Source organism: Zeus faber (genome assembly GCF_960531495.2).
Source record: "Zeus faber genome assembly, chromosome: 13".
In the NCBI taxonomy this organism is placed as follows: Eukaryota; Metazoa; Chordata; class Actinopteri; order Zeiformes; family Zeidae; genus Zeus; species Zeus faber.
Window position 1 is genome coordinate 12716652 of NC_137198.1, and position 11986 is coordinate 12728637.

General features: G+C 41.9%; 1 protein-coding gene across 2 annotated transcripts in view; it reads left to right on the forward strand.

Moving 5' to 3' along the window:
• LOC307239188 (sorting nexin-14-like) overlaps nt 1-11984 on the forward strand; it is a 29316-nt gene extending 17332 nt beyond the window's left edge. Inside the window, exons 21-30 of one of the 2 annotated variants that reach the window (XM_080012497.1) lie at nt 2129-2229; nt 2531-2642; nt 3753-3793; nt 4625-4744; nt 6207-6330; nt 6489-6653; nt 8605-8700; nt 8807-8898; nt 10765-10821; nt 11038-11984. In XM_080012497.1, the coding sequence (XP_079868623.1) occupies nt 2129-2229; nt 2531-2642; nt 3753-3793; nt 4625-4744; nt 6207-6330; nt 6489-6653; nt 8605-8700; nt 8807-8898; nt 10765-10821; nt 11038-11079 (950 nt within the window). In that variant the 3' untranslated portion in view covers nt 11080-11984. The remainder of the gene's footprint in view (nt 1-2128; nt 2230-2530; nt 2643-3752; nt 3794-4624; nt 4745-6206; nt 6331-6488; nt 6654-8604; nt 8701-8806; nt 8899-10764; nt 10822-11037) is intronic. The other variant, XM_080012496.1, reaches the window with a different exon arrangement.
• The last annotated feature ends 2 nt before the right edge of the window (nt 11985-11986 follow it).

An 11986-nucleotide genomic window follows, 5' to 3' on the forward strand; every position in this document is an offset into this window, starting at 1 on the left:
GGACATGGTCAGCAACAATACTCAGGTACTGTATGCTGCCGTGTTTAAACCATGCTCAGTTGGTACTAAGGGGCCCAAAGTGTGCCAAGAAAATATCCCCCACACCATTTCACCACCACTACCGCCAGCCTGAACCCTTGATGCAAGGCAGGATGGATCCATGCTTTCATGTTGTTTTCTGCCAAATTCTGACCCTACCACCTGAATGTCGCAGCTCAAATCGAGGCTCATCAGACCCGGCAACGTTTTTCCAATCTTCTATTCGTCCATTTTTGGTGAGCCTGTGCCAATTGTAGCCTCAGTTTCCTGTTCTTAGCTGACAGGAGTGGCACCCGGTGTGGTCTCCTGCTGCCGTGGCCCATCTGCTTCAACGTTCCACGCGTTGTGCGTTCAGCGGCGGTATTGTGCATACCTTGGTTGTAACCAGTGGTTATTTGACCTTTCTATCGTCTCGAACCAGTCTGCCCGTTATCCTCTGACGTCAACAAGGCATTTTCGTCCACACAACTGCCGCTCACTGGATAATACCTCTTTTTCGGTGTAAAACCCCAGAGATGGTTGTGTGTGAAAATCCCAGTAGGTCGGCAGTTTCTGAAATACTCAGACCAGCCCGTCCGGCACCAACAACCATGCCACGTTCAAAGTCACTTAAATCCCCTTTCTGCCCCATTCTGATGCTCGGTTTGAACTTCAGCAGGTCATCCTCACCATGTCTACGTGCCTTAATGCAATGAGCTTCTGCCATGTGATTGGCTCATTAGCTATTTGTGCTAACAGGCAATTGAACAGGTGTACCTAATAAAGTGGCTGGTGAGTGTGTGTGTGTGTGTGTGTGTGTGTGTGTGTGTGTGTGTGTGTGTGTGTGTGTGTGTGTGTGTGTGTGTGTGTGTGTATATATATATATATATTTTTTTTTATATATATATAATAGCAGGGTTTCAATGTGTCCTTGAAAACCTGAAAAACCTTGATTTCTTTTCTCCAGTTAGTTCTCCAATCCCATTAGCTTCTCCACTCATGGAAAATGAAAATCAACAGCTGGCCTGGGAATGTTGGGTTCGACGTGCAACAATAATTCATTCTAAGTGTGAATATTTATTTAACGCCGTGTTTATCGATTTGAATCGAAACTCTTACGCTCCCGGGGGGGGGGGGGGAGGCCTCCGGCGGGTGTTTTGTCCGAGGTTTCACCGCAAAGTGCGGCCTCTTCTCAGGAGGAATTTTAAGGTAAAGGAATTGTAGGTTGTTCCGCCCCGAGGTGGAACCGAGCTGACATCGAGGTGGGAGACGTCGGGACACGCCCGGTTACTCCTGGGAGGGCGACTCATCGGCGTGAGTTGACAGGGTTCGGGGGTCACGGATCTCATCTGTTCGTACTTGCGGAGGGATGGCGCGCCGTGCGACCGGAGTGTCGTGGTCCCGTGAGGTTCTCGAGAAATGTAGGTCGGACCCTCTCCAGGCTCACTGGAGCGGGGGGGGGGGGGGGGGGTTAGAATACTTTGGTTTCTTCGCACACGTCAGCGTTTCCATTGTTTACGTTCCCCCGGGAAACGGAGTCGAAAAACAAAAGAGTCATATGGAACCATCCGTTGAGCGAGGGCGGTGTTGAGAAAGGCCTGTATACAAATGCAGTCATTGACTATTTTGTAATATGCTAGCTTCTGTTTATTTTTCCACAGATTAAAAAAAAAATATATATATATATATATGTTGTGCACGGTAGAGTTTCACTATTTCACTTTTTTGAGCCTCATCACATGTGTTTTTTTCTGTTTTATCACTAAATCAAACAAAGGGCAAGCAGAGGGCTTTAGGGAGTTGGGAGGGAGTCGTTCTGGCAGTGGGGCCGACGCTGCCGCGAGCTTTCGTAATGATTGGGAAACAAAAAGGCTTCTGAGGCCCAAAAAGGTGGATGGCGCAATAAAAGGATGAATCAGAGTCGATAAACAAACGACGCGGCGGAAAACCCTCCCGGTGCCGCTGCGCCGCCGCAGGGGAGACGCCTTGACCACGCCCCCCTCGCCTGCCATATTCGGGATCCCGATCGCTACATTTGTAAAAGAACGCGGTAATCTCGGAATATTTTTGCGAACCATCTGCATTTCATCACCTCCGACTCCCGCTGCAGGGTCCTTCCCCGACGCCCAGCTGCCGTCCAAGAGGATCATTGGTCCAAAGAACTACGAGTTCCTCACGTCCAAGCGGGAGGAGTTCCAGGAGTATCTGCAGGTCAGTCGCTTTTATTCCCATTTATTCTCCTTTTAAATGTGGGGGGGGGGTTGAATCAGGTTTGAGTTTGGGATAATTCTCTGGGGGGGGGTTTGGCAACCCTTGTGTGAGAAGATACCGCTGTATCATTATTAAAGGGGGGCGGCTTTTCATACAAACTTTTTTTTTCTGTGTGTGTGTGTGTGTGTGTGTGTGTGTGTGTGTGTGTGTGTGTGTGTGTGTGTGTGTGTGTGTGTGTGTGTGTGTGTGTGTGTGTGTGTGTGTGTGTGTGTGTGTGTGTGTGTGTGTGTGTGCCTTGCAGAAACTCCTGCAGCATCCTGAGCTGAGCAACAGTCAGCTGCTGGCCGACTTTCTGTCACCTCACAGCATGGAGTCCCAGTTCCTGGACAAGATGCTGCCTGACGTCAACCTCGGTAGGATGGATGGATAGATAGATATTTTATATATATATAGATACTTAGATAGATAGATAGATATACTGTAAATATGTATATAAATATACTTAGATAGATAGATAGATATTTAATAGATATACTGTATATATGTATTTAAATATACTTGGATAGATAGATAGATATTTAATAGATATACTGTATATATGTATATATAAATATACTTAGATAGATAGATGGATAGATAAATAGATATATGCTTTGGTAGATAGGTAGACAGATAGATAGATGGATGATAGATGATATATAGATAGATGATAGATAGATAGATAGATAGATAGATAGATAGATCTTCATATAAAATATGTTTCCAAAACAATACAAAGATGAAAATACCGAGAAGTACAACACAGGGCGTGTCCAACAATCACATGTTGCTAAGACACATGATCTGTCCCACTCTGTTGTGTGACTAAAAGAGTATAGCCACGCACACGCACACGCGCACACGCACACGCACACACACACACACACACACACACACACACACACACACACACACACACACACACACACACACACACACACACACACACACACACACACAGACTCTCCTGACTTATTTTGGAGTGAATTTAATTCTTGATCATTTGAATTTGCTTGATTATTTTCAGGTTTATTGTATATTGCCAAATTTTTATTATTTATTATTTTTGTTGGTAAATTTTAGTCGTATATTGTACATTTTTTAATTGTAATCTTTTTTATTATGATTATTATTATTATTATTATTATTATTATTATTATTATTATTATGAGGTTTATGTTTTTATTGTGTATATATAATAGCTAACAGTATAACTTATATAACTATATATAACTAGAATAGCTAACAGTATAACTTGTATAACTATATATAACTAGGATAGCTAGTCGTGTAACTTATATAACTATATCTATAACTAGAATAGCTAACAGTTTTACTTATGTAACTATATATAACTAGAATAGCTAACAATATAACTATATAACTATATATATAACTAAAATAGCAAACAGTATAACTTATATAACTATATATATAACTTCGATAGCTAACAGTATAACTTATCAGTGTTTTGTATTTTCCAGGAAAAATCATCAAGTCTGTCCCCAGCAAACTGATTAAAGAGGTGAGAAACAACCTGTTGAGTGTGATTAAAGAGGTGAGAAACAACCTGTTGAGTGTGATTAAAGAGGTGAGAAACAACCGGTTGAGTGTGATTATAGAGGTGAGAAACAACCGGTTGAGTGTGATTAAAGAGGTGAGAAACAACCGGTTGAGTGTGATTAAAGAGGTGAGAAACAACCGGTTGAGTGTGATTAAAGAGGTGAGAAACAACCGGTTGAGTGTGATTAAAGAGGTGAGAAACAACCGGTTGAGTGTGATTAAAGAGGTGAGAAACAACCGGTTGAGTGTGATTAAAGAGGTGAGAAACAACCGGTTGAGTGTGATTAAAGAGGTGAGAAACAACCGGTTGAGTGTGATTAAAGAGGTGAGAAACAACCTGTTGAGTGTGATTAAAGAGGTGAGAAACAACCTGTTGAGTGTGATTAAAGAGGTGAGAAACAACCTGTTGAGTGTGATTAAAGAGGTGAGAAACAACCTGTTGAGTGTGATTAAAGAGGTGAGAAACAACCTGTTGAGTGTGATTAAAGAGGTGAGAAACAACCGGTTGAGTGTGATTAAAGGGGTGAGAAACAACCGGTTGAGTGTGATTAAAGAGGTGAGAAACAACCTGTTGAGTGTGATTAAAGAGGTGAGAAACAACCGGTTGAGTGTGATTAAAGAGGTGAGAAACAACCGGTTGAGTGTGATTAAAGAGGTGAGAAACAACCGGTTGAGTGTGATCATTTTGCATGTTTCGAGTCAGGTGTGACGTTTCAGACTCACAGCCCCTGGGTCCTGGGTCCAGTGAAAGTAAACGCTGTTGTGTGGCGTTTCCCCCTTTCTCCTCTTCCAGAAAGGGCAGCACCTGGAGCCCTTCATCCAGTCTTTCTTCAACTCGTGCGAATCTCCCAAACCCAAACCCAGCCGCCCCGAGCTCACCATCCTGAGCCCCACCTCCGAGAACGACAAGAAGGTTCCAGAGCCGCCGCACACCTGCACAGCCTTGTCGCGCTACTCATGCGGTTACACACACACACACACACAAATTAATTTTTAATTACTTACGTTTCCCTCGTCTGCAATTTTGGACATTTGGTATTAATTCCTTTTTCTTTCACACACACACACACACACACACACACACACACACACACACACCCAGACTGTCCTGACCGATTGTGGAGTGAATGTAATTCTTGATCATTTGAATTTGCTTAGTTATTGTTCATTTTAGTTTTTAGGTTAATTGTATATTGCCAAATTTTTATTGTCTTTTCTTTTTGTTGGTTCATTTTTGTTGTATATTGTACATTTTTTAATTTACTTGTTTTTTATTTTATATTTTTATTATTAGGTTTATGTTTTTTTGTATGTTGTTATTACAAAGTTAATTATTAACAATTAATTAATTAATCAATAATGTTAATCAATTGTTATTATTTATTATTGTGTTTAGTGTATCGTAGTGTATTGCCAAATTTAGATTTCTTACTGTCATTTGGGGGGTCATTTTTTATTGATCATTTTGTATTGCTTATTATGAGATTAATTTTTATTCTTAATTATGAGGTTTATTTTATATTGCCAATTTTCTATATATATTTTCAGCTAAATCTCAGTGCTTTTTTCCAGCATGCACGTCTTCTACATGTCCTCGCCTCCGTCCCGTCCGCACTCGGTGCAGAAGTGCAGACCATACATGTGCAGACATCTGTTATCTGGTCTTCATCACTTGGTCCCAGAACAAACGTTTGAGTGGCGTCTTTGAAGCCAAATCCCCCTTTTTTTCTAAAGATAGTTCCACGACTTCTTTCACTGCATTACCACCCTCTCTGGCAACCTGAAACCCCAAACAGCAGAGTTACTGCTCAACATCTAAGGCAGGAACTTTTGAGATATCGATATATGTTGTCGCTGTATTTGGGGAATATCAGAGTGTACAGTAAGTACATTGAGACACTTAATGACATTGTTTACATTTGTCAATGTTTGATATACAAACACTTATACCACAACTCAGAATGCCAGATATCATTCTTCCTCCCTTCTTTAAAGTCAGTCCAATGTTACAATATTAATGTGGATCCGATTGGACCTGGTTCCACGGGAAAAGGATGTTTCTGATAAATGTTGCAGGTCCTTTTAGCCAGAAAACAAAAAGATTGTTGTGAAACCACAAAAAAACAAAAACCCCACCAAAGCATGACTATTCCAGAAAAGATAAAACTCTGAGACAGACCTACAGCAAAGCCCGTCACAGCCACTTAAGCGCTCGCCGTACCAATTTTATGAAATATTATCCTCCTTTTTAAAAGCTCGTAGCTCAGACCTGGTTGTCGGAATGTCCCTTCAGGCCGAGGCTCTGTAAATATCCCAGCACCGCCTGTGATATTTCGATGGTTAGTGATCTTGTGGCTCCATCTTCTCTCCTGCAGCTCTTCAATGACCTCTTCAAAAACAACGCCAACCGCTCAGAGGCGGCAGAGAAGAAACACAACCAGAACTACTTCCTGGAGATGATCACGGTGGAAGGGGTGTACGACTACCTGATGTATGTGGGTGAGTTGGCGAGAAGCGGAAATGTACTCATAACACGCGCCGGGAAACGACATGATTACCCTGATGGTTATTAACAGCTAGGCCAATCAATTCATATTTGGCGCAAAGTGTCGTCATGGTCGTTCTCCTTGGTTCTTTCTCCCCGGTGTCGGCGGCAGCGCGGGTGGTGTTCCACATCCCCGACTGGATGCACCACCTCCTGATGGGAGGGAGGATCCTGCTGAAGAACACCCTGGAGGCCTACACGGACTACTACCTGCGGAATAAACTCAACCAGGTGGTGCAGGAGCACAGGCTGGTGTCGCTCATCACTCTCCTGCGAGGTACCGGCGGGCGTCGGCGTCCCTTAGAATTGGCCAGATTTAGTGGAAAACACACCGGAAGATGAGGTCTCCCGCAGGACGGACTAATTCGTCTAAGGTGCCAAAATGCAGGATGAGACGTGCCCCACGTTTGCCACACGTCTGTAACAAACGTGGAGATCCAGAGGGGGTCCCGACACCTCTTCACAATTTATACAGTTATTATTCTCGCCCCTGCTCTTCTATCATTCTCCAAATGATACCAGCAAACGAAACCAGAAATGTTTAACAAACACATGCAGATGGCGTCCCCTTTCCCCGTTTGTTTCTTAATAATATTTTGTTCTATGGAATATCACAGTTTCTGAGGCGTAAATATTTTCTGTGTATTCCTATCTCTCGCTATGATTTTTGTCCCTTCCTCCCATACTTTCCCTCTCGGCCAGTGTGGGCTATTTTATTATCAGTCTGCTTTTTGGAGCGGGAACTTTGTCTTTTTTTTCTACTCGAGTTTCTCAACTCCGCTCCGCTTTTAGTCATGCTTTTCTAGTCTTTGGGCTTTTGACTCACTTGCAATCCACCCAGGGTCTCACGGCTCAGCTATAGTGGTACAACCAGACCACGTTTCCAGAACAAACAACTATGTAAGTTCAACAACCTGCCTGAATATCACCTTTTGATTTCCAGGCTCAAACAGGCCCGAGGTTAACCTTTTAACCTTTCGAGCAGACAATACAATAACCAGGAGACTTATCTCTCTGGGGCGAGGCTACAGACCCTACCCCTCTCTGTTTGCTATGTGTACAGACCTGTAAAAGAATTTGGCTGTCTTTCCCGTTTTGGTTTCAAATTTTTCTTTTTCCCCTTTGTCTTTTTCAAAAAAAAATTATATTTTATCTTGTTAGTACCTGTTCTCCACTGCATTCGTTCTTTGTTTGGAGAGCCGAATTGATTCTGGTCTTACCTAAATTGTCAGGGGGAAAAAAAACAGCAGATTCCTCCCACAAATGGAAAAGAAATAAGCAAAACTCTTACCGTGGCCAATTTCTTTTTTTTACAATCTGTGGGAAGGATCGCCGCTCCAACGACACCAGTGCCAGGAGAAAAGTCCTCCTTTTTGCTCTTTTCCCAATCCTGTTTGTGACGCCAAATATGTGGTGGAAAAAAATCACCCTGGAGGAGAGGTCCTTACTTTAAGATAATTTATTATTAAAATATCTGAGTTTGTCTCTGCAGAGGATAAGACTGTCTGAATACACAGAGACATGCCCTTTTCGAGTATCTAGTAGTGGAGTGTGTTCTTAGCAGAATATTCCAATAATACATCTGATTAGATAGTACTGTGTACCAGACTGAGTTATCTCTGCTCTGGCATTGAGCGAGAAAGCTACACTCAAACCACTATTTCAAAAGCAAAAACAATGTGTCGCGCGAAGCACATTCAATAACTTTTCCACCGCAATTGATACTCCAGGAAAACTCGATTGAAATGCAAGGGATGCCCCCCAAGCGTAAAATCCAAGTGGAATAGAGACTCAAAAGCACTTATGCGAGACTGGTGAATGCTTTGTTTCGTAGCAAACGATTCGCTCGTCACGAACGATTCGTACCAAACAAATCTTTTAAATTGACACAGGATCCATGAGTCGTTCGTTCGTTTGTTTGTTTTGTCCGCGACTCGGTAACCGCAGCCAGGCACACGGGCATTCCCATAACTCTTCATTTATGTTGAACATGACTGATTTACACTTTGCATTCGCTCTCATTCATCGTTCAGAAGGTCCTCCCGCTGTCATTGCGCGGTACACCAACTGAAGTAAAAAAGTCGAACTTTGTTCTCAATTTAAAGAGGTCGGACGCCTGCGAACATTTGAATTGATCTCATATTTGAGTTTGTCTGCTGCTTTTTTGAGAATCCGTTCAAAATAAACGACGTGTACCTACTGTGTTCATCCAACCTTGGCTTTGCTAGATGCGGTTTTCTGTGAGAGCAGCCAGCCCAGGTCGGCTCAGGACAAACAGAAGAGGACACAGAAGACATTTGAGGAAATGCTGCGCTACATTCCAGGTGTTTATTCACTTCTCACGGCCAGGTGTTATTGTTAAAACGCTCACGCGCCTGAGTGGGTGATTAGATCTGTTGGCTATAAACTCATCCGTAGGTTTATTTGCAGAGCTGCTGGGGAAATGCATCGGGGAGGAGGCCCGCTACGAAGGAGTGTGCCTGCTGTTCGAGGGACTGCAGCAGCCCGTTTTGAACAAACAGGTGAGGAAAATACGGAACAATAAATACGACATAAACACAGCCGGACCCCTACGGTCTCACTCTCTCTTACACTCTTATATTCAGATAATTACGTTAAGATTAGGGAATGTAAAGCCTGTTAAAGCAGATTGGAGTTGTAATATGTATATGCATATATATTTATTACTTTATTAGATTTTACATGTTTTATTTCCCTTTTTACTTATCTACAATCTGCTTTTTCAAATTTTCTCATTCGTTAATTTATTCTTTCTTTATTCACATTGGAATTTTCAAAATTCAGTTTATTTTAGGTATCATATTCCAGGCCCCATGAGCTTGTTTAAAGGAACCTGCGGCATAGATTAATTGAATGAACAGGTTGATTCCTCTCCCGTGTTCGTGTTCCACTACAAAAGTATTGTAGTGGAACACGAACACGGCGGAGGAATCAACCTGTTCATTCATCCGTAGGAATGCTAAACAGTAAAAAAATAAATGAACGTGTTCAAGCTCCACCGATGTGCTTACCTCTACATGCAAAGCACATCGGTGGAGCTTGAACAGGTTTATTTCTTTGTATTTTTTTTTTCTTTAATAAATGTGTTCAAGCTCCACCGATGTGCTTTGCATATTATAGAAAAAGCACAATGGCACATCATTTTTTTTTGCTGCTTAGCATTCCAGTCCATACTGGCAGAATGAAGAGCGAATGTCAGGTTCAGCCTCAGGGAACCCCATAATTACAAACAGCCTCCATGTATGTGCACATGTATGTGCATGTTCATATGTTGAAATAGAGGTGTTGTTTTGTTGTTGGGATATCCGCATTTGCACTTATTCATCTCTCAACAAATCTTTATGAAAAGTTTATGAAGTAAAACGTTTTTTTATCCTGTGGTGGAAATTCACCTTTAATATAATCAATTAATTCAGAAAAATTAAGTCTTCATTTAGTTTAATAAATGATCCCCCAATCTCGGTGAGAATTCTCAGTGAGAATCCAAGTCAGAATAAATGTATTGAGCTCAAGAGAAGGCGTCTGACGCGCCCGGGAGCGCGCCAGAGGAGTTCTAACACGAAATATGTATTGAATTGAGTTTAATTCATGGGAGGAGACAGCGCCGTCTACATCCAGACGTTTGGACTATTTTAATAACTTAGGACTTCTTCGTAATGTTTACACAATTTGCACAAAATCAGGACTATACACTGTATGAAAATTAATATATAACCTGCACTGACGATGATAAATATACATGTAAGACCTATTTAAATTTTACTACCCTTTCCTAGTTATTACGATCCTTCCCTCACAACTTGTTTGTAATGTTCTTTCAGTTTCCCCTGGTGGTCTGCGCACGGCGTCCCCTGTCTTTCAGGAGTTATCGCCACGGCAACGCGTCGACTATAAATGCTTGTGTTCTCCGGTAGTGCACGCGCCATGAGCGGGGCGGCTCGCTTGCGGCAATTATGAAATCGCACTTTGTGGGGTTCAGCAAGACACCCTGTTATCTGAGACGGTACATAGAGCACAGAGAGCCAAGGGGGTTGTCGACGAAAGGGCAACACACATCAGCGACACCCTCTCCGGAGTCAAACTGACTTATCTGGGGACAGTGAACGATTGGTCAAATGGTTCCTTGGTCTGAAACGCCAAGCAGGGGCCGTGAATCAACACCTCATGGTAAACCCTCTCTGGCCGCGCTCCCATCTCATTGATCCTCCATTTCAACAGCAACCAGAACACACAACACCACAGCAGCAGCTACAAGATCCAAATAGCAAAAACAAACATTATTGTGCAGTCATCGTGAGTCATTGCCACCGCAATCCAGAGGGACCATGGCCTTGATTCCAACGTTTCCCCAAATTTCTCTTCCGCAGCTGACCTACGTGCTTTTGGATATCGCCATTCAAGAGCTTTTTCCTGAACTGAACAGGGTAAATACAAGCACTTATATCATGTTCCATTAAAACAACAGTAGATCAATGGTGATTTGTTCTATGACTGTATCCTAGATTGTATTCACGTTATGTTCTACAGTAGCACCGTAGAGACCAAGTATATGTTGTTTATTTATCTTGACATACGATTCTCACATTTCTATCTATTCTGTTTTTCTATTTATTTCAACATCAACGTTTGTTTTTCCACAGCAAATTCAGAAGGAGGCCACTCTCATCGCTCCATGGATGTAAAGACACAAACCTCAGTGTTGGGAAATGAAAAACAATTATATAATAATAATAATAATAATAATAATATCTGGATGGAAACAGAAATGGGCACTATTTCTATTTGTTTGTCTCTCTATTTGCATGTGCAGTATTCTGCGTGAACTAGACATTAGAATATGCAGTTTAGAGTCCACACTGAGTGTTTATTTCATGGTTAGCGTTCCTGTAAAAACACCGCTGTTTGTGACAATATCAAAACAAAATCTGCTGAAAAAGGGTGACATTATTGAACGCTTAATTGAATTATTTGAATATTGCGCAAATCCTCTGAATTCCCCTGTGTCGGATTAACTTTAAGTTGAAATGTAATTTTCTCTGGTTTATATTAAACTACTCATTAACATTCTCATACGTGATAAGGATTTGGTTGTAAGATATTCATTGTTTACAAATAAATTCCAAACATTTGAAGAAGTAATTTATTATGACCACAGCCTGAATCAGTACATACATTTCTTTGAATGCTAGTCACTTTTATAAAATCAACAGTTCCTCAATAGGGCATCAGTTAATTGTTAATATTATGTATATTAATATTATTTATAATGGAGGGTCAATCAGTAAACTATTGACAAGTATTAGACTCTTTGTTTCTCCCGTCTGGTTTTCATAGAATATGGTCCCAGTCAGGTCCAAATGTGTGCTTTGGTCCCAGTCTAGTCCCAGTCTGGTCCCAGTTTGGACTGAATGTGTAGTTTGGTCCCAGTCTGATCCTAGTTTGGTCTGCATGTGTAGTGTGGTCCCAGTCTGGTCCCAGTCAGGTCCGAATGTGTGGCTTGGTCCCAGTCTGGTCCGAATGTGTGGCTCGGTCCCAGTCTGGTCCTAGTCTTGTCTGAATGTGTGCTTTTGTCCCATTCTGGTCCCAGAT